The sequence below is a fragment of the Perissodus microlepis genome, chromosome 17, assembly GCF_051167445.1.
Source record: "Perissodus microlepis isolate ML-2025 ecotype Zambia chromosome 17, ASM5116744v1, whole genome shotgun sequence".
Lineage (NCBI taxonomy): Eukaryota > Metazoa > Chordata > Actinopteri > Cichliformes > Cichlidae > Perissodus > Perissodus microlepis.
In genome coordinates, this window is record NC_140477.1 from 32,518,459 (window position 1) to 32,541,977 (window position 23,519).

Sequence of the window (23,519 nt, forward strand, 5' to 3'; positions counted from 1 at the left end):
CTGTGCCTGTAAACTCACCTCCCACTGTTAGCACCTGCACTCAAGCTCTCTATGCATTGCTTTATGGGCCAGCTTCACACAAATCCCCATTTCTCTCTTGTTTTGATCATCCTTGGATTAGTTATAGCCGTATTTAAATCGCATCATTTGCTGCCTTGAGCCAGCGTCATGCTCTGATTACATGGGAGCTTTTTAAAACTCTAACCATAAGATGGAACAAATTAAAAGGTTGCTTTTACCTCTTCTGCACTGCACCCCAACTACAAGTTTTATGGGACCTGGAGCCAAGGACGGCATGGAGTTATATATAGAAAAAAACGTGGAGGTTGAATGACGATTTCAATTTTTGCTTCTTCTTCTTCTTTTTTTTTTTAAATCGCTTTGATGATAACAGCAATAATGACCAAAAAATCCAGTCGGGCACTACTGGGTTAATATAATATATATAGCACAAATAAGAGAAGTCTTTTGGGGAAAATGCCTACATATATATTTAAAGCTGAGCTTTGGATTAAATCTGTCAGATTTAAGTCCTATACTGAGATGGGTTCAAATTGGCCCAGCGTACAGTAGAACCAGATTTTCGGCCAATCATCGGCTCGAGCAGGGGGAAAACACTGTTCAAAGCTGAGCTCGGAGAAAAAGGGAGAAAGTGCCGCTTTCAGTTCTAATCTACAGAGCAGCAGCTGTCTCTTCCCGTCCGCCCTCCTTTCTCCATTTTTGTCCGCCTCCCTCCCCTTTATCAGCCGACGCTACAGGTTACTGCTCTCTGAAGTCTTTGCACCGCAGACTCCACAGCCTGCAAGGTCACCTGTCTGTCCACCTGTGTGATGCAGAGGGAGGGGAGGCGGGTGATACCTGGCTCAGGGCCATTTGCCACCTGTAGCTGAATTCAGGATGAAACATGTGTGTAACATGTTGTACTTACATGTAACCGTCGTTCACGCAAATCTGCCGCATTATCAGCCCATTATGCGTGCTTAAAATGCAGCTCTAAAACTGTGGACACAGGAAAGAAAAAATGCTGAGGAAAAATTATTATGCAAGACCTGGACGAGAATAATAGAATGATGCAGCGGGAGTTCACAGGGGGGTTGTGGTGTTGGTTGTGGACATACCAAACTGAAGCCGAATCTGATGGATCCCTAACTTCAAAGCCTCTTCCTCGGGGGAGGGGGGGGGAAAAAAGCAGAGAGCTGTTTTGCTTTCATATATTTGAGCGCTCGCACAGTTTAATAAAATATCTAAAACGGCTTATGCCTTATCTTCTAAAAGATAGCGGGTGCTCTGTTTGTTGAATGCGGGGAAAATAATTATTCGCTGATGAAAGTTTTCTTTAAAAACTTCTAGAAAGAATTAAGAGGTTTGGGGAAATTTGGTTTCTCTGCTTGGTTGCGAGGAAAAGCGTCTTGGCTTATGACCTCCAGCGAAACTGCGGCTCGTCTACAATTCCCTTTGTGTACTTGCTCAACAAACAGCGTATGTGTACTTTAATAGGCTTCAGTCATACCAGTAGCAGATAGCTGCTTATGCCTGTTTACAGACTTTATGCTTATCTAACCTAACTGGCTGCTCGCTCGTGGATCTAACAATCTTCTCACTGAAGTCTCTGCGATACAATGTTGTGCATTTCCTGATATATTGAGCGCTACAGCAAAAGCCTGCAGGCAAATAGCTCAACGCTGGAAATGGCCACGGCCTAGACTGGCTCTTTTTATGCAGCATAACATGTCGTATCTGATACAAGCGCAAACTGGGAGGAAAAAGCAACATTGTGCAGTTTCACTTCAAAGTTTTTGGTGTAACCGTTTCTTGACAAAAACATCTACTTCCTCTAAACCTGGGTATTTCAGCCGCCTACAGTGCAGTTTTATATCCTTTCCCAGGCACGTCAAACCCCTGTCACAACTTGCCTAGGGTGACCTCAGTTGATAACATGATAATGACCCACACCTTTTTTCACACCTTGGCTCATGTGATGACACACATGATCTACAAGTGGGTCAACGACCACCTCCAAAGGGAACGATCCCGAATAGGGGTTAAATACCTGGAGCTCTCCAGCTTTTGTTTTTAGAACTGACGAAGCCTCTTGGATGAGCAGAGTGAAGCCGTTTTTACTCCTTAAAGGTACCCTTCGTGTGATTCCTTTATGCTGAGAAATCCAGGCTAGGAGTTTCCTGTTATTCCTGACCGTCCTGTTTGCGTTACGTCGCCACAGATAAATGTACTTCCCAAACTCTCAAACTTGTTTATCTTGAATGTAAAAGAAACAAAACACAAAAAACACGTATTGCTGCCAAAATACATTGTGGAATATGTGCGGAGAGGAGTTAGCCCAGAACTGGTCCAGTTCAGTGTGTCCTTCACTAGTCTTGGGCATCAGCTGCTTCTCGGGGTTCCAGTCAGGTCAGCCAGTTTAGTAGTGGGGGATCAGGTGGTTCACAGGGTGTGTGCTAGTCATCAGGCTGGCAGGCTATCGTTTTGCAGAGGGAGGCCACCGAGGGCAGCGCTTAGCAGCCAGTGGTATGCTTTAATCACCGCTGGGTCTCAGCGACGAGCCCGGCCTGAAAATAGCAAATGTATGTTGCTCGTTTGGAATGGTGCGCATGAGCCCCTGTATGTTTGTACTTTTAACATCCAATCTCCAGGTGCTCATTTCAACAGTTTCACTGCTATGCAGATGTAAAAGTGAGAAGTGTGCACGGGAGCATCTCGCATGGCACTTAATGGTGTCATTTCACCAGTAGTCCTTGAAAAGATGAGCTGCAAGTGAGCCGTTCAAAGAAAATGCCACGGATGTGATCCTCAAAAGTACTTTTATGAGGTAAAACAATGAAAAATAAATAAATAAAAAATTGGCAGTGTGTCCCTAAAGACTGCTGCTGCCTTCAGGCATGCCCACATCACAGCAGTGTGTCAAACATCAGTGAGCAGAGCTTAAGCAGCGCCTGTGGTATAACAACACAAAGCTGGCACTTTTTGGTATACACCAAAGTATTCGGAGAAGTAAAACTCTGAGGTGATGATGACACTTGATGGAAACAAAGATTGTAACAAATTTCATTTCTAGAGGAGACAGTTTTCTCCGTAACCCTCATGGTGCTGTTTTATGAAGGCTATTGTTACCTTCAATGCTGAGGGTGCTCCATTTTCATTAATGATGACTTAATATTTAATTCTACTGGCATATGCAACTGATTGTGTCTAAATTGGAGGGCAGAATCACTACTATTTATTATTTATTTTTCTTGTGTTGCAGAATTGCTGAAAACGATGCCAAAAGTCTTTCTTAAGGCCACTCCGCAGGATAGCTTTACACTGTGTAGTCGTATCATGTGGGGGTGGGTGGGGATCCTGCAGAATTTCTAATACCTGCGCTCATAAATTAAACATACGGATCAATGGTAGCATGGTGTTAATACCGAGCTCCTCTTTCTGAAGGAGAATTCTCACTATCCGAGCTGTCGGCAGATTTACAGTTCAGTTCAAGAGGATACATTGCGCCGGTGATCAGCTACTGGGACTTCACATCAAGCTTATCTTGTAGTCTCGTGGTTTCACTGAGATCATAATATCTGTTTGCACGTTAGAGAAGGAGAGGGCTAAACACCAGGCAGGTTAGGAGGAGGGGGTTGTTTAAGTGACCCTAACAGGTGTAAATGCTGGGCCGCTGTCATAACTTTCTTCTATCTCCAACACCCCACCCCGTTAATGTCAGCCTCTTCCTCGTTTTAATGTTTGGCACTCCTTTTCTTTGTTCACTCCAGTCACCTTCACCTTTCTTGCCAGGCTAGCAGCTCATCCAGAGTTTTGGTGCAACAACAGCGGCAAATTCATGAGCTCAGTTTTAAAATAAGCTTTGACTGCAAGATGATCAGGAGTGATTGAGAACTTATTGATCTTGAGGGAGTGTGTGGATGCAGTATACCTACCATGGATGGTATTCATTTGAAATTATGGGCACCTAACCCACTTTGTTGTTAAGTGGGCCAGAACAGTGGAACTACATGAAAAAAGGTGCAAAATTACAGAAAACATTCTGGTTTACTATATTTGTGGGGACCAAAATCCCGGTCCCCACAAGTTTGAAGACATTTTTGAGACTCAAAATGTATTTTTAGTGTCAGGGTTACAATTGGTTATGGTTAGGCTAAGGGTTAAGTTTAGGCATACATTTTTGATGGTTAGGGTAAGTGGCTAGGGAAAGCATGTCAATTAGATGTCCCCATAAGATATGAAAACCTGACATGTGTGTGTTTTGTGTCTTTATTGATAATAAAAACTGTAAAACCCATGAAACTACAGTTAAAATTTAAAATCTATGTACTCCTTCACATTTTCCAAAGATGTCCAGTGGCCCATATTTGAGTCTTTGCTTGGCTGATTTCTGTCCCCTGGGAACCATGTTTGACAAACCTGATTTAAACCATTAAAAGGTGTTATGGACAAACTACTTAGATGCAATCATTTTCTTCTTTTTCTCCAAGATCTCACATTTCTCGTCAAGTCTCCCAACCAAAAGAATAATCCAAGAACTATAATAGGAACCCCCTAATTTGTGTGTGTGCATATTTTCATCATTAAAGTACTTTTTCCATTAGATCCATAATATGAATGTGTTTTTAGTCAGTGTTGCTATTCGCGAGCACTTGAAAAGTCGTGCAGTGAAATCTCCTAAACATTGGTGCTTGTTAAAGACCACATGTGACATCATTTTTGGAGTAGTGAGCCAAGCTGTAGCCAGCAGCTCATTTACAATAGCAAATCAAACAGTCTAGTAAAACTTTCCATGTCCACCTTGAAGCCAATTAGCGTGCAAGTTGACTGAAAATTGGCAACTAATATGACTAAAAGACACAACCCTGTTTCCCTTGTTATCACTGCATATAATAACTAGAGGCGTGGTGGTTAGATTTTTTTCTCTTCACCAAACAAACAAAAACAGTTACTATGCGTGTAGGTGCACAGCTATGCAGTCAGCCTAAAAAACACTCCCGTTAAATATTGAATAGAGCGGTTGGGCTTTGAGGATTTTACTAGAAGCACTTGTGAAGTGTAAGGAAAAGTCTTTGACAACAAATTCAGTTATCCAACTCTGTGTGTCTAAATCAACACCCCAGTATCCCAGTTATTCGGCCCATCCCTATTTTGATCGTATGTATTCTGTGGGACACACCCCTGTATACATGATAAATATTAGTACATCTAAGTCTGGCAGTTGTCCTGACTTGTTCCGCAGTACACGCTGGAAAATAAGCTTGTAAGCTGGTGAGTGTATTTAACTTATTCATAAGCAAAATGAAACTTTTTTTTTAATTAATTTATTTTTTTACCCCTGCCACTCTTTGGTTCTTCCTGTATGTGACGTGACTCACTTGGTGGCTGCAAACTGTAAACATGTGAATTCTGATGTAGCTCTAATTGACAATAACCCTGCACTTACATTTCTCAGCAGTTGCTCTTGTGAGCAGCATAGCAGAGGAGCATGACAATCATTACAAACTGGCAACGGATTCATCGAGTCATACCCTATTACTTACTGAACAGGCCACATTTGGACACAGAATTTCCCTGAACTGAAAAAGTGATCTCTGCTTTTTATAAGCCTACACTTAGTATGCAACCTGCTATTTTGGCATTATTGCAGGCAACATTTCTCCCACATTCATAGTTTTTTGTGCCGAATTATGAATTGATCATATACAGCTGTATAGACTAATACAGTTCAGTGTAGTACCCTACAGTAAATCAAAGTTTTTGTAGTAAAAGATTCATGTTTTTCTTGTCATTGCTTTAGGGATTTTTTTATTTTTGAAGTTCTTGTTAAAGGCACGTGTGTTTTGAGGTGTTGGTAATACTTGTCCACTCTCATTTTCATACACGGAGGACACCAGAGACACCTCTTGCTTTAGTGCAGTCTATGCAATGCAAATGCATAGCATCAAAAATTCACTTCAGGCTGTGTCCCCTGTTGTAGAGTAGTTTCTATACACCACACTTTCCTCCAAAATCAATTCTGTCTATTGATATTTCATTTGAATCCGTTTCGGTAGAGCTGCCATTGAGAGCCAGATACACGAACGTGTCTTCAAGCGCTCTCAATTCTCCTGCTAGCATGTTGCCAGCTTTACCGCTGCTACCGCCGAGGGACTGCAAACACATTAGGAGTGGTATTACTCTTGACGTTGGGGCTCACGCAACAGCAAGCCCCTTCAAGGTAATTATTCTCACTGGGCTTTTTGAATGGTTTGGGACTGCCTGCTTTGCGGATATACGTGGCTCTTGCAGCAGGGGGCACCTTAATATAATAGATTTTAAAAAATGGCTGGAAAACGGCAGGTGCTGCCTTATTTAGAAGAGTCTGCCCATTTTAGTCTGTGAAGGAGGGAAATGGGAGGGTTGGTTTTGGTACAAACTCAGCCCCAGTAAGAAAAAAGGTGATTGTTACTGATGTTTGTCTATTTTGTGGCTGTAGAACACACCTCTGCATTTGTTAATAAGCTTATTAAATGTAAGAATAATGTAAAGGATTGTGCAGAGGTCTTGTAACAATATTGGGTGATAGTTTGATAGATTATCACTGTTGGTTTGTGTGTGTATATGTATACATGCATATTAAAATATATATGAAATATAAAAAATGTGTGTGCGTGTCCGACCTTTTTGGAAAACTGATTTCTCTGCCCTCATTAAGATGTCTGATCAGACTCGAAGCTCTCCTCCCAGCTCTCCCTCTCTCTTTTTCGCATGTTTTTTGATGTGGAATTCAAAGCAGCTGCAAATGTATTTTTTATCTGGCACACATTTCGCCGAGCGTCTCTGCCCACCCCTTCTATGCAGAGTGCGTTGAAGGAGAATAGTAATGACTTTGGCCTTGTGGGACTCTAAATGAGCGGAGTTCAAATGCAGCCTGTACATCACAGGACCCGTCAATCAGCAACGGCCAGCGCCAGGTCTGCAAGCAGAGGGAGCCAAAAAGTGTGCACAGTGTGTGTTTACATGTGTGCACACGTGTGGTTGTATGTTGCTAACCCAGATGAGGGTGGGGGGGTTGGCAAGGTCCACTTGGAGGCATGGATCAAAGCACCAAAGCTTGGTGCGGTGCAGAACAGCCTGCTACTCTGCATACCCCCCACCCCCCGTTTTGTGGGTATGGCAGAAACCAGCATTTAGAGTGAACAGTACATGTGGCTCATTTTAGGCTGTCGCTGGGCGCTGAAACAGGTGAGAAAGAACTCATAGGTCATGTGAGCCGTTTCATTTTTTGACATCTTTAATACTTTTGGGCTTTTGTGTGCTCAAGGACAGTGCCGTCGTAGAGCCGCATCTTCCGCATCACACCAGGTTCCAGTGGGGACTTGTTAAAGAGCTAGGCCTAATGAGGAAGAAAAAGCAAGCAGCTGTGTAGGAAATGATGAATTCCAAGAGTTTTTATTTTTAATTGGCTTTTTAAAAGCTCATTGTGATTTGAGATAAAAGAATGCCGCTTCTCCTTTTTTGGACTGATGACATCAGAGTCTTATCCCTGATTGCTAACAGTCAAGAATCTGCATTTTGGGAACACTAGTGCACTCTTATCACAATTTTGCCAAAATTTCCCCTTTTCCCACTCATTTTTCCACTGTGTTAGATCACAGTCAGACCCCGAAGCCTTGCTCCGTTTTCACCACCACCATCTCTCTCCATCTAGCGCGCTTTCTTTTTTTAAGGCCCTCAAAAAAGATAAGGAGCAGACACTATAAATACTGAAGATGGTCTGGCCCACATATGAATATCTGCTTACATTTCCTGGTTAATTGCATCCTTCTTTATCGGCTACTTCAGGGGTGGCCAACCCGCGGCTCTCGAGCCGCATGCGGCTCTTTGCCTGGTTTCATGCGGCTCTTACGTTCATATCAAAGTTTGTGTTTGTGTTTTGGGTTTTTTTTCGTGTTGTTGTTTTAAAATGTACGCGTTCGCTTCGCTTGAGTTCAATATGGTATTTTCATCAAATGGCCATGTGTGTGAGATGAAAATACCGCAAAGTTTCCCAGTAGGAGCAAGTTGGCCCTTAAAATGGCAGGGAAAAAATGCACAGCAAAAAGAAAATATGAAGATGAACACAGGACGTTTTTAACAGAGTGGGATAGTTTATATTTTTTTGTTGAACGCAATGGCAAGCCATTCTGCCTTATATGTCAGACATCATTAGCGCATTTCAAAGCTTCAAATCTTCAGGGCCACTTCAGCTCACTCCATGCTAACATCGACCAGGAATTTCCAAAAGGGACTGAACTTCGCAAGCACGAGTTGGCCACTTTGAAAAGTCAGGCAGAAAAGCAGATACAGTTTTTCCAAAAATTTACGAAACGGTCAGAGACCATAACGCTCGCATCCTATCAGCTGGCTTGGAACATTACACGGGCTAAAAAGCCATACAATGAAGGGGAGTTCGTTAAAAAATGCCTCAGTGACGTTGTTGAAATTTTGTCTCCTGAAAACGACAAATTAAAACGCATGGTATCAGACGTCCAACTGTCCCGCCACACTGTTGAACACAGAATATCGGACATTAACACAGCTATTGAATCACAGTTGCAGTCTGACCTTCAAGCATGTGAGTATTTTAGTGTCGCATTGGATGAGAGTTGTGATATACAAGACAAGCCTCAGTTGGCAATATTTGCACGGTCTGTGTCAAACGATTGTGTGATCAAAGAACTCCTGGATATTGTGCCATTAAAAGACAGAACCCGTGGCATAGATGTGAAAGAAACCATGATGGCTGCATTAGAAAAAGCAAATCTGCCCATAACAAAATTAACTGCAATAGCCACGGATGGAGCACCAGCCATGATGGGATCTGTGAACGGGCTTGTGGGGCTGTGCAAAGCTGACCGAACTATTCCTGACTTTTGGAATTTCCACTGCATCATCCACATGGAGCAACTCGTGTCTAAATTATTGAATTTAGATAATGTCATGAAGCCTGTGATGGAAATCGTCAACTATATCAGCACACATGCGCTTAACCACAGTCAATTCAAGAATCTCATCGCTGAGCTGGACCAAGAGCTTCCAGGTGACCTGCCGCTGCACTGCACTGTGAGGTGGCTGTCAAAAGGCCAGGTACTCTCTCTCTTCTTTGAGCTTTTGGATGCCGTGAAACTGTTTATGGAAGAGAAGGACAAGGACTATCCCGAGCTCTCGGACCTCAAGTGGATTATGGATCTGGCCTTTTTGGTCGACATGCTGTGTCACTTGGACAGACTGAACCTGACCCTGCAGGGTAAGTTAAAAATGCTGCCTGACCTGGTGCAAAGTGTGTTTGCGTTTGTCAACAAACTGAAGCTGTTCAAGACACATATTCAAAAGGGAGATTTAACGCAAAGAGCCAGATATGCAACGCTGATTGAAAACTTGCACGAAAGCTTTGTGACCCGGTTCCATGATCTACAATTGAAAAGGCCACAGATTACGTTCCTCGTTGACCCATTTAATGCAGAGACCGGCTGTTTGAAAGTCCCGCTAGTCACAGATGAAGCTGCGGCTGAGTTAGAGATGATCGATCTTTGTGAGGAGGACCAATTGAAACCTGCTTTAAGGGAAGGGACCATTGAGTTCTGGGAAAGTGTGCCAATGGAAAAATACCCCAATGTCAAACGGGCTGTGCTTAAGATACTGTCAATGTTTGGGTCAGAGTTTGCCCACCCCGCGAAGGTGACGGGGCCCTGTCCGGCAAACACGGTTTCTCGGTCAACATACGTCTGCGAGTCTGTGTTTTCTACCCTAAAACATGTGAAATCAAAGCATCGATCTGTTCTGACTGACACTCATGTGAAAGAATTGCTTCGAGTGGCAACAACGGAATTCAAGCCAGATTTGAAGAGGATTGTTCAAGGCAAGGAATGCCAGAAGTCCCACTAAACAACATGCATTGTAAAAGTAAATGCTATTGTAGATTATTATATTTTTTGTTTGTGGACTTGGTTGAACTGAGAGTTTGTGTGTGTGAGACAGTGCACACAATTGTTGAAAATGACTGGCCTGTGGTTTTAGTACTATAGGAGTCCATTTCTGTGACATTTACAATAAATCTGGCTGAGCAGAGTGTGTGTGTGTGTGTGTGTGTGTGTGTGTGTGTGTGTGTGTGTGTGAGAGAGAGAGAGAGAGAGAGAAAGATGTTCATGTGTGCGTATGATGTGGCTCTTGGTCTCTGACTGGTTGGCCACCCCTGGGCTACTTGGTCTGCTTTGGGCGGAGAAAGTTCAACTCTGTGGCCTCATTAAATGTTGACATGTATCACAAAGTGTCACAAGGTCTTGAGAACAATAGGGCGACCAAACATTTCTGCGGTTCTGTTTGTTTGGAAGTTTGCTTTGTTGATGTAAATGATGGAGGCGGTTATTGTCAGCATTTCTTCTCTCAGCCCACCCACCATTCTTTTCCACTTTAATCTCTTCACATGCCGTATGTTGAGAATAACCTTAAGCTGAACTCGGAATGTCAGCCACTGGTGTTAATTGGCTCGACTGTCGTTACTGTTTTGTTAGCGTGCACCCATTGTAATTGTATATATAAGTTTAAAAAGCATTTGTAGCCTATTTACATTTGAATTTTCACATTTGTGTCACATTTGTGTTTTTGTTAAACTGCACTGATGCATAGCGATAACTAACTTTGCCAAAAAAAAGAAAAAAAGTGATTCCTGTTCATTTCTCAATTTCTGCATAGTGTTACTTCATCTTAGGTAGTATTTGAATACATGACTTAAACAAACATGTTGCTTGAGCAGTCAACGTTGTACCCTCTCAGGCTGTAAAAACTCTACTTTGCTCCAACCTTATCATTGTACATGCACATAAATTTACCAACTGTGCTCCCATAGACATTTTATTAGATACCCCTGGCTAGTACTGTGTTAGACACCCCCCCCATTCACACATTTTTTGCTTTCAGAACTGCCTTCCTTTCTTCTTCGCACAGATGCCACACGATGCTGGAAACATTCCTCATGGATTTTGATCCATATTGAGTTGCTGCGGAGTTGTTGGCTGCACATCCATATTGTGAATCTCCCTTTATGCCACATCCCAACGGTGCTCATGTGTTCAAGAAACCAGATTGAGATGCTTTGAGCTTTGTGACTTGGCATGTTTAAGTGCAGTAACCATCAGATGATGGGTACACTGTGCTCATAAGGGGTTTTGACGGTCAGGAACAATATGTAGGTAGAATGTGGTGTTTAAATGATGCTCAGCTGGTGCTCAGTGCTTCAAAGTGTGCCAAGAAAATATCCCTCACACAATTACACGACCACTGTCATTAGCCTGGCAGCATTGGTTTATGTCAAATTCTGACCCTGCCCAAGGTCACAGTAGAAAGCGAGACTCATCCGAACAGGCAATGTTTTCACACTTTTCTGTCCAATTTCTGTGAGCTTATGCAAGTTGCAGCCTCAGTTTCCTGTTCTTAGCTGACAGGAGTAGCAATCTGTGTGGTCTTCTGCAGCCGTAGCTCATCTGCTTCAAGGTTCAGCGTGCAGCTTAAGTTGTAGCTTGCTTTTGGCTTCCTATCAGCTCAAAGTAGTCTGACCATTCTACTCTGATGTCACCATGGCATTTTCGCTCAGCAAACTGGCACACTCTGGATGTTTTCTCTTATTCAGATTATTCTCTGTAAACCGTAGGGTGGCAGTGTGGGGAAAATCCCAGTGGATCAGCAGTTTCTAAAATACCCAGGACAGTGGGTCTGGCACCAACAACCATGTCTTTTTTGTAGTTACTTAAATCACCTTTCTTCTCCATTCTGATGGTTGATTTGGACTTCATTAAGTCGCCTTGACCATGTCTACTTGCCTAAACGTGTTGAGTTGCTGCTGTGTGATTGGCTAATTAGATGTTTGCAGTAACAAGCAGTTGAACAGGTGTAACTAACAAAGTGGCTGGTAAGTGTGTATTCCACAACCACAGAAAAGCTGCATTTTCACTGTGGTCACTGTAGTGTTTTGTTCAAAATGACACTGGGGGGGGAATGAGGGGAAAAATGAAACGTCTGACATGGAGACAAACAGAAGTTGGGGCGCTCTAACAGATGCTTTGAATCATCCAATTAGGCCGTCGGCCCTTCTTAGAATTACATTCATATGTATTCAGGGAACTGGGCATTAGCTTTGTTAGAGGAAAAAGCAGGAATCAAGCAGTTTTCCATGGAAAGTATTGTTCACTAGCTGAAACTTCAGCTTTAGTATGAGGTCTGAGCAACAAATGATTCAGTTAGTGATGTAGTGTAGCTCAAATATAAGAAAGCATAGTCTATTCGTTTCAGCTGACGTTTCATGTTCATTGATCCTATGTCTCCACATGCTGTAGATCTTTTATTAATTGTGCAATTTATGTAGATCTTGGTAAATATCAATATTTAGTAGGCCCACAAGCAATTCTCTAAAGTCTGATGAGCTCTGTGTGCACATCTGCAGGTTTTCGTTTTATAGGAAGTAAAGTGGTGGAGCAGTTGTAAATCTGTGCTGAGAGAAAAGCCAGAGCAGCTCCACCAACAAATGAGTTGGACACACGCTCTATAAATTCTCAAATGTTGCCTGTTTGTGCGCATTTAGGTTTGATGGAAACTTCAATATCAATGTCTCCAAGACCATCTGCTGTGACAGACTTTCCCCCACCGTCAACAACCGAGCTTTCAACCCCGGACGGGACCTCAACTCAGGTCTGTTGACACACACACTGACCTGCTTTAACAAATTACACACAGACACACACAGCTTTTAAAGCATTCAAACTTTTAAAAGCCATTTTTTGACTTTATTTGAAGCAGGCAATCATTTGCCAGCAGTTGCCATGGCACCCAGTTTTTAAATTAAGAATGTGTGTTCTTTGCCTCTGCAGTGTTTTTAAAAAATATATAATTGATGTCAGATTAAAATAATAAGCTGTCTGTGTCCAAAGCACTCTGTTTGACTTTGATCTCTCATCTGCAGTTGTACTCGCACTTTATGTGTTATCATCCTGTTGAAAAAAGGCTTCTCAGTTTTGTTTTCATCAGCTCACATAAATCGGGTGCAATCGTATGCAATTGCACACATGCTGTACGCAACCTCGACACTCCCCTTGTAGCTATTAGAAGTGATGGAAAGTAGTTTTATGGCGTTCTCCCTGCCTTGTTCCAAATTGCATAAGCACATTGCAGAATACTACCACGTAAAACTCCCATATGTGTCTGCACTGCATGTCTTTCTGTATTTGATTAAGAATAAAATAGACAAAATTGACTAAAGGCAGGCAAAGGCAACTTTCCTCCTGCTGCTTTGTTTTCCCCAGTTCTGCTCCCTAGCATGCGCTCTCTATTTCCAGAAAAGAAGTATATGCACAGACTCCAGAATATTGAACCTGTTTCCTGATGTCTATTAACTTTGCAGTTTGACTCACAGTCACTTGTTAAAATCACTTCCAGCTCTATTCAGTGAGCTGCACTTTCATTTTTTGCTGGCCTTAGAGGTAAATCTCACTGATCACTGAGAGACGTTTTTACAAGTATTTTAAAAATATTGCCATCCAATGTTGTGTTGACCAGTCATAATGATCAATTTAACTTCCAATTAAAAAAAAAAAAAATTAAAAATGCATTAATTTATTATGTCCACATAATAAATTAAGGGATCACTGTGACTAAGGGGTCAATGCCCCTTAGTCACAGCGGGTTGCCCTAGCAGCTAGTCCTTCCTGACACAACCCCAAAAGGCTTTGGGTCTCCTCCCCTAACTGAAGCAGAGATCTTTTATTTGTTAGGCGACTGTGTTGGCAACAACTCTGTGGAGCCAGTATCGTGCGGAATTGGGAGTAATAATTATTACTACTCAAAGCTTCTTAGATTTGGCTCTACAAATTGATATTTTCTAATCTAATGTTTGCTGCAAAATCCCAAAAAATCCCTGAGGACTTCTTAACTAACTTAGCCACATATCTGAGTCAAACCATGGATATAACCCATCTCTGTCATCTCATTGCTGCCTTCACCCAATTGCTTTTTCCCTCCCCAAATATCCCACCCTGGTACTTTTTCTGTAAACCATTCATAATGACTGCCATTCATAACACGTCACCATCGTCAGGGTTTTATTTTCCTTACGAGTCAGTCACGACAAGTTCATGTTACCCCCCCACCACCACCACCACATTCAGCCCTCATTGACCCCCACACTCTCAGTGTATTCATTCCCTTCCATTTGTCTCGGCCCAGTCTAAACAAGCAGCCACAGAGGGGAGGGAGGGCCCGTGTGGGTGAGAGCAAGGGATAATTGAGAGGGAGAGAATGATAAATGAAGTTAGAGGAAGGAGGAGTGAGGGCTGATTGGAGAGTTTATTGTATTTTGTCCATTCTCTCTCCTCCTACCTTCCATTTTCTGTTGAATTGAAGGAAAATATGGTGGATGGATTTGGAGATATCAGTACCAACAAGTTGGAGTAATCCATTTTCGGCCCTTTGTCTGAATTGTGTTTTTGTAGGCTGTCTTTTAAGAAGTTATATCCACTGTCTAGGTTAAAGATGCTATGTGACAACAATTCATCCATCAATCTGAAGTATATGCACACTTGTACATACCGATATTCTTTCAGCACCTTTAACTCTGTCTTTAAACTTAAGTGCAACTGTATATACTGACTCATATTTAGCATGCCAGAGGCAATCTGCCATCTTTGACAAGCTGGCGAACAGTTTTCTTCTACTTACATAGCATTCACATGACTTTAGCTAAACTAATTATGACACTAATTACGGCATGTAGTATGATACTCAAGTAAAAGTGAAAAGTCGCCATCCAAATTTGATTGGATTGGAAAAGACTACTCAAGTACTGAGTAACTGGTTGTAATGTCTGTTTTTTTTTTAGTTTGTTTAAAGAAATGCACAAATTTTAGTATTTTCAAATAGAATATATGTAAAGCCATTAACAAAATAAGGCACAACAATTCTAATTTCCAGATTTCAAGTTTTTAACAACAAAGCTTTTTTAACCAGTACCTACAGTAAATGAATATATGAACAGTGCAAACCATTTCCAGTGACAAGATGGAAATGGTTGCCTCCGAGAAAACATTAGAACGAGGCAACTTCAACATATGTGTGTAGTCACTAAAGCTAAAGAATGTCAGACTAGGGGTGGTTCTTTTAAATACAAAGAGGGAGCAAGCGAATCAGAAACACAGGGCACAGAGATGCGACAGGTCTAATCAGGAAAGGTTTATTCCCCAATGTGGACAGCAGGAATAAAACTAAAATTCTAAAAAAAAGAAACAAAACAAACATCTGCACTAAAATTCACCAGGAATAGATAAACACAATTCTAACAAAACTATAAAATGTTCTTTGTATACTAAAATACCTCAATATACACAGTGGATTAACACAATGTCATATAAAAACACTAAAAACATGCAATACAAACAGAATAAAATGATGCAAATAAAAACTACACTAAAATCAGATTAAAACCAATTATAAAAGACAAATACAAACTTCCACAATGTGACGTACATACAAGAGGGCTCACTTTCCCATAAATAGTTTCTTGTGAAATGATGGTTAAGCTTCAGCAGCAGTTGGCTCTCAAGGTTCTTGCTGTGAAGCTGTGACTGTTTGGCAGTGAACAGGAGTCCTGCCTGACTAAAAAGTCTTTCACAGGCTGCAGATGCAGGAAGAGCTGTATTGACTTTGATTGACAGCTTCTTGATGTGAGGAAAGCTATGCAATAGATCCACACCTCCAGTGAATGGACATGAAAGGTAGCTATCCAGCTCCCCTGCTTCTGGCTTTCCTGACCCCATGGATCCAAAGAAGACATCTTCGTCAGATAGGCTGCTGTTTGTCCTGGCCTCATCCAGCTCTGTGTCTAGTTGATTTCTGATAAAGTTCAGACCTGTGGAAAGATGTATGGTTAGGTCTGTGCATTACTGTGCTGTATAGACTGCCGAGCTACTGGTGAAAGATTTTTATCACACCGGAGATGTTTGTTTCTAACTCTTGTCAGCCTCTGAGTTTCTAACTAACACTATAATCCCAAGTTACAGTAACAAGGAAAGTCATTATAAGTCAATATCTAGTGGCTCACAATTTAATGGATAAGTATACCAGCTTTTAAGACGCTTTCCTCTGTGGACCAGGATGTTCTGAATCTTGGTAGAAGTATTGCAGCTGCAATCAGCTCAGGGTCTTTCATTATTTCTCCAAAACGTTTCTGGATCTCGTCCCGCAGCGCATCAACAAGAGGTCTACACATTTTGCAAGATGACTCCAGCCTCCTCAGCTTCTCCAGCAACTGGTAAAGTGTTGGCAGCAAGAAACCCATGTGCACAGATGATTCCCCTTGGAGGATGTTAAGGGCCATGGCAACGGGCTTCATCACAGCAGTGTACTCAACCAAAAATCCCATTTCAGCAGGATTGAACCTAAAAAAGGTGTAAAAACAGAAGTCATAGCCATTTCTACAACAATGTAATAGCTGTGCATTGTCTGTAAAATTTGCAAATGATTGCTAAATAAGACAGTAAAGGTATAAAATAAAATAAAGGGTGGATTCACCCATTAATATTTAAAAACCAGTTCCATCAACTCACATCTTTATCTTTAATGCCGTGCAAACATTGCAGATTGCTTTCTCTCCTTGCTCTTTCTGAATGCGCACAAGTCTTTCCACAGCAAGGAACAGGGAGCTCCAACGAGTCTGATTGGGTCGAAGAAACTGCAACTTGCACTCATGTTCCACTGTTTCATAAGCCGTGATTGACCTGCTGGTTTTATTCCACAGAGCATGACATTTAGCAAAAGCAGACTGAGACAGCCTCTTGTATGTAATATTGGTAGCTTCTGCAGCAGTGGCATCAACTGTTGATATAAGATTGAGTAGATGACACACACACTTTTGGTGCCTTGGAAGCTGGTACTCCAGACCTGTGTTGTCATTCAAAACAGCAAAGACATCTTGATACTCCACCTCTAACTCACTGTCTTCTGCTGCATCATCAAGGGTAGACCCACCATCCTCCTGCCATTTGGTTGTTTCTTCCTCTTTCTCCTCACCATATAATGGAAAGGCCTTCAAGAAATTTGAACCACTGTCTGTCGTCGTCCTGGTCACTTTTTCTCTGATGTGATACTCTGAATGGATTTCTTCTAATGCTGCAGCAAGAACATCAAATGTATGCGAACCTTTAAGAGGTCTACAAGCCAGTGCAGCAGAATGCCTTTCTAAAGAGATGTCATCTATCCAGTGACAAGTCACTCCCAAGTAGCTATGTTGTCTGGCAGACCAGCAGTCTGTTGTGGTAGCAACATAGTTCACAGTGCTCAGTTTTTTGATGATTATGCTTTTCATGTTCTTCGCAGCTTCTTGTATTTTTGAGCACAATGTTTTCCTTGTCATTACTGTACACTGAGGTTGCAAGGTTTCCATCATAGTCTTGAAGGACGATGTCTCAACTATAGAAAATGGTTGGTTGGCTTCACATACAAACGTAAGCAGAAGCTTGTCAAACGTTGCTTGTGTTACCCGCCTAGAGCCAGTGAAAGAATCTGTAAGTTTTGCATTCTTCATAGGTGGCTCGGTAGAAGAGGACGACTTTCGTTTTCTGTGGTGGTCCATTAATTCTGTATACATCTTCATTTTGGTGGCGTGAACCCTCTGTTGGCAGAAAAAATAGACCATGAAACTACATGTGACTAAGCAATTTCTATACACTTTTTAAAAAACAATGTTCCCATATTTTTAACCCTCCTGTCGTATTCACCTCCCCACCGCCATTGACTGAACGGCCCACTGAATGACCAAATGAAAGACCCACTGAACGACCCACTAACGACCCACTGAACTGAATTTGGTGGTGAAAAATGTTTGTTATGCTAATTTAAGAGCTGTTAAAACAGACCACTCAATTTTGTCTGGGAGTGCTACAGTAAAGGGTGTGGGATGAATGAGACTGGAGAGTTCAACTAGCACAAAAAACATTTTTCACCACCAAATTCAGTTCAGTGGGTGGATTCCCATTCATTTTCCCGGAACACCACGTGTGCTAATAGAAGTCCTAACAGATGTTGATTAAAACACTCAAAATTCAATGAAGAGGTGATCATCACTTTTATATGTTCAAGTGCATAGTGTGGAAGGTATCACGAGGCAATCAGATGTAAAACACAATATTTGTGTGTGTTTTAAGTTGTAAATCAGTCAGATTTGACCCGAACACGACAGAAAGGGAAGAGAAACCAAAGTCGTGCTTACATTAAGTGAGTTTACACACACACACACACACACACACACACACACACACACACACACACACACACACACACACACACACACACACACACACACACACAAAATAATTCCAGTTTAAGTTAAAAATAAGAACATATGCAAGGCTAAGTAGTGCTAGTCAATAGATTCTGCTTCAAAAAATGTTTAGAACCTTTATAATCTTTATAAACTTCTACACCTTAATAACTGTGGTTCTTTGAAGAAAGAGTCAAGACAAAAGTCACTTGTGGAGAAAAGAAAAATATTAAACCAGCTTAATTACTATACTAATGTTTTTCTAGGAGAGAAAGGGAGTGATTCTGGATATGCACAATTTTTTAAAATAATTTAATTTTTAATGTGGACAAGGCCTAAGACTGTGATCCTATAACCCATGGGTGCAAAGCTCCAGTCCTCGGGGACCAGTGTCCTCACCGTAACACACCAGAATGAAATTATTAGGTCATTAAATTCAGCCATTTAATTCATGTGTTAACCACTTAAGCATAGCTAAAAAGACATTTAGACCAAACTTACCGCGACATGTTTCCTCAGGTTAGATGTTGAGTTTTTGTACGCTGAAATGTCGGTTTGTTTTGGCTCACACAGAAGACATCGCATTATATAGCTGTTCTTTTGTACTCCTTTAAAGCGAAACATGCTTTGTATATGCAGCCAAGGGTGTTCATCCTCTTCAGTTTTGGTGCAGACAGTTGCCTCTGCCATTTCTTGATCTGTTTCTTCAGTCTGTGTCCGCTAGTTTGAAAGGCTTGGGCTGCTTGGCCTGCCTTTTATATCTGGTCATGTGACTGCATGTCTACGTCTGATTGGTGAAAGAGTTACAGGTAGCCCCCAGGCGGCATAATCCATTATTAGTAGTATTATCCAATGTGTGAAATTAATTATTTTTAAAAAGTAGTAAGTCAAATATTGTCAAATATAGCTTAGTAAAAGTAGTGTTTCTTCTTCACAAATGTACTCAAGTAAAAGTAAAAAGTATGGTGCAATGAAGGTAAAAAAATGTTCTTCTAAAACGTAAGTAAATGTAACGGAGTAAATGTACAGTGGGGCAAAAAAGTATTTAGTCAGCCACCGATTGTGCAAGTTCCCCCACCTAAAATGATGACAGAGGTCAGTAATTTGCACCAGAGGTACACTTCAACTGTGAGAGACAGAATGTGAAAAAAAAATCCATGAATCCACATGGTAGGATTTGTAAAGAATTTATTCGTAAATCAGGGTGGAAAATAAGTATTTGGTCAATAACAAAAATACAACTCAATACTTTGTAACATAACCTTTGTTGGCAATAACAGAGGTCAAACGTTTACTATAGGTCTTTACCAGGTTTGCACACACAGTAGCTGGTATTTTGGCCCATTCCTCCATGCAGATCTTCTCGAGAGCAGTGATGTTTTGGGGCTGTCGCCGAGCAACACGGACTTTCAACTCCCGTCACAGATTTTCTATGGGGTTGAGGTCTGGAGACTGGCTAGGCCACTCCAGGACTTTCAAATGCTTCTTACGGAGCCACTCCTTTGTTGCCCGGGCGGTGTGTTTTGGATCATTGTCATGTTGGAAGACCCAGCCTCGTTTCATCTTCAAAGTTCTCACTGATGGAAGGAGGTTTTGGCTCAAAATCTCACGATACATGGCCCCATTCATTCTGTCCTTAACACGGATCAGTCGTCCTGTCCCCTTGGCAGAAAAACAGCCCCATAGCATGATGTTTCCACCCCCATGCTTCACAGTAGGTATGGTGTTCTTGGGATGCAACTCAGTATTCTTCTTCCTCCAAACACGACGAGTTGAGTTTATACCAAAAAGTTCTACTTTGGTTTCATCTGACCACATGACATTCTCCCAATCCTCTGCTGTATCATCCATGTGCTCTCTGGCAAACTTCAGACGGGCCTGGACATGCACTGGCTTCAGCAGCGGAACACGTCTGGCACTGCGGGATTTGATTCCCTGCCGTTGTAGTGTGTTACTGATGGTGGCCTTTGTTACTGTGGTCCCAGCTCTCTGCAGGTCATTCACCAGGTCCCCCCGTGTGGTTCTGGGATCTTTGCTCACCGTTCTCATGATCATTTTGACCCCACGGGATGAGATCTTGCGTGGAGCCCCAGATCGAGGGAGATTATCAGTGGTCTTGTATGTCTTCCATTTTCTGATGATTGCTCCCACAGTTGATTTTTTCACACCAAGCTGCTTGCCTATTGTAGATTCACTCTTCCCAGTCTGGTGCAGGTCTACAATACTTTTCCTGGTGTCCTTCGAAAGCTCTTTGGTCTCGGCCATGGCGGAGTTTGGAGTCTGACTGTTTGAGGCTGTGGACAGGTGTCTTTTATACAGATGATGAGTTCAAACAGGTGCCATTCATACAGGTAACGAGTGGGGGACAGAAAAGCTTCTTACAGAAGACGTTACAGGTCTGTGAGAGCCAGAGATTTTCCTTGTTTGAGGTGACCAAATACTTATTTTCCACCCTGATTTACGAATAAATTCTTTACAAATCCTACCATGTGGATTCATGGATTTTTTTTTTCACATTCTGTCTCTCACAGTTGGAGTGTACCTCTGGTGCAAATTACTGACCTCTGTCATCATTTTAAGTGGGGGAACTTGCACAATCGGTGGCTGACTAAATACTTTTTTGCCCCACTGTAACTCGTTACTACCCACCGCTGCTTGCAGCAGTTGTATGTCATTGTTCCCACCTTTAGCAAATACTTTAATTCTCACACAAAACACATAGTACATATAATATTTACTAAACAGGAGAAATCTAAACATTTTCCATAGTTTGCATGGTTTGCATTCTAGTATTTACAATAATGAGAAAGTGTCTGTGTGGTTAAGGGGAGTGTGCTGCCTGAGAAAAGCACAGGAAGCTCACAGGAGCAGTCACTAGTTGTGAAATCACTTGACTTCTGGATTAGCTGGAGCTGATTTTGCACTCAGACCTCATTGACTCAAACTGGCAGGCTACAGACCATTTAATGTGTGCTATGGTCAAACATTTGCATTCTTACATACAAAAGTTATTTGGTAGAAAAGTAAGTAAAGAAAACAGAAATTCACAGGAAATAAATGCTGCTGTGAAAGCATTTTAAAAAGTTTAATACAAATATCTTTTCTTGATCTTATCTTTTCTGTGTTCATGATGAACACAGTGTTTTTCCATTAATGTAACACTTGTCGACAGGGTTTTACTACAGGGTTTTTTCTTTTTCCTCAAAAAGAAATATATTAAAGTGGGGCTAGAATGAGGATACACTTTGGAGAGTGCCACTGGAAGTGTAATATCTGGATCATAGTAAGTGAGGTCATTTGCTGATAGTCAAGAGTAGTAAGATTGGAGGAAATGGCTTTCATTTAGTTCCAGTTTCTTAGCTTGTCTCAATAGGAAGATCTAAACATTTGTGGCAGAACTGAGTGCTGTAGCCTGACAGATGTATACAGAACCCTTCTTCCACTGTCAACACAACTGAGTGGTTCCTGTTTATGTGAAGCCCGGAGAGACGGATGGAGTGGCTGGGCAGGGATGATGTATGATTGGCAAACCTGCTATGTCTCCAAAAAGACGTTCCTCGCCAAGTAAATGTAGCCTGGCGTTGAAGTTTATAATGTTTGGCCCTTGGACAGTTTCACAGCAGCTCTCTGATTTATCTGTTTTTTGTAACTTGTGTAAGCGTTAGTTGAACATTTGACTTGGGATTTTTTTTTCCGTCCCACCCTTAGAGGAGGGAAAACAACTGTGGTTTGTAAAGTATCTGGAAGGTTGGAGAAGGTCAAAACAGGTTCTCTTTAGCAGGTGATTAATTTAATGTGATCACAAGCCAAGAACCACATTTTGGGGATCATAGAAACCCAGCTGACATGCAATGGCTGGTAGTTAGCATGTCTGGGAAAGACTGTAGCTATAATTAACAAGTAATTTTAAATCCAATTTGAGGTAATGGAAAAAATCTTACAAATAACAAGAATTAGTCAGCGAAATGGCAAAATGGCTGCTAACAAAACCACAATAATCTTTTTTTTTATTCCTGCTAAAAAAGTAAACACTCCAGTAAGACTAAAGTCTTTACAAAGAAAAAAAAAGGATTGTAGTCTTGTGTGGCTAATAAAACCAAAGTAGTTGTTCAAAATTGCCATTTGTGTTACTTACTTTCTTCAGTCTGCTGCCAAATGTAGATGTACACTAGGAGGACTGTTCATTTATAATAGTATTGTTAGTTCCTTTGGCACACTGAGGCTGATTGGATTCACCACGGCTGGTCTGCATTCCTGTATTTTAATCAATCAAACGCTGTTTTAACAGCTGCATTGTATTATTTTAATGAAGCCTACTTTGATGGTTACGGTCTATTTCTTCTCTGTCTCTGTTTTTTGCCTTGCGAAGGACCCAAAGTTTCTATTTGTGTCTCACCAGCTTCGCCCCACCCCATGCCTCATTGTGAAAGGCCGTTTTGTGTTGCAGTCAGTGGAAAGGAAGTTGTTGGCTTTGTGATGGGGTCTCTGTGAAGATACTGTTGACTTTGTGACCCAGTTTAAAAAAAAATCACTCTGTTAGTTTTAAGCAAATAGGGTTGAGGTCTCTGCAGAGGTTGTATTTGGCTGTTATTTCTAGAGTCTGCCCAATACTGGAGTTCTCAGAGTTGGTGAGGACATTAGGGAAGTAAAATATTTTGCTAACAATATATCCGCTAACGTATAATAACAGCTAATATTATTTATATGCTCACATAAAATATATAAAATATAAAATAGTATGTGTATCTTTTTACTCCCCCCCACCCCCCAAAACCTTAAAATTGTTGTGGGTTAGTAATGATGCAAATAGCCAATTTTAGCATGTTCTTAAATTAAAGTATTTTGTATTAATTTCTTCTGATGAAAAATATAATCACAGTTCACACAGTGTTATCACAGCAGGCTGGTGAATAGGTCAGTAGTGCCTCTGAAGCCTTAGCTATGCTTTACAGGCCTGCGAGGCTCCGCTTGGGTCAGGGTGGCATAAATGTTTGCTATTAGACAGTGAGTGCGATTGGAATTGTAGGCGTCCACATGTCTGCCTGACAACGAGGGCTCGTCCTTGGAGAATTTACATTACAATGAATCGACTACACATGTGCCCAAGAAGTATAAAAGAAGCATAACAGGATTGACTCCTTGAACATCACGACTCCAGCTGTCCCTGTAAGTATAATGGAGTATAATCGTGACTAAA

At 41.5% G+C, this 23,519-nt stretch overlaps 1 protein-coding gene across 1 annotated transcript in view; it reads left to right on the forward strand.

The window, feature by feature from the left end:
* The window catches only part of cachd1 (cache domain containing 1), a 107,927-nt gene that overhangs the window by 43,974 nt on the left and 40,434 nt on the right, over window positions 1-23,519 (forward strand). Inside the window, exon 4 of the mRNA XM_084909337.1 lies at window positions 12,599-12,705. Coding sequence (XP_084765463.1) covers window positions 12,599-12,705 — 107 coding nt within the window. The remainder of the gene's footprint in view (window positions 1-12,598; window positions 12,706-23,519) is intronic.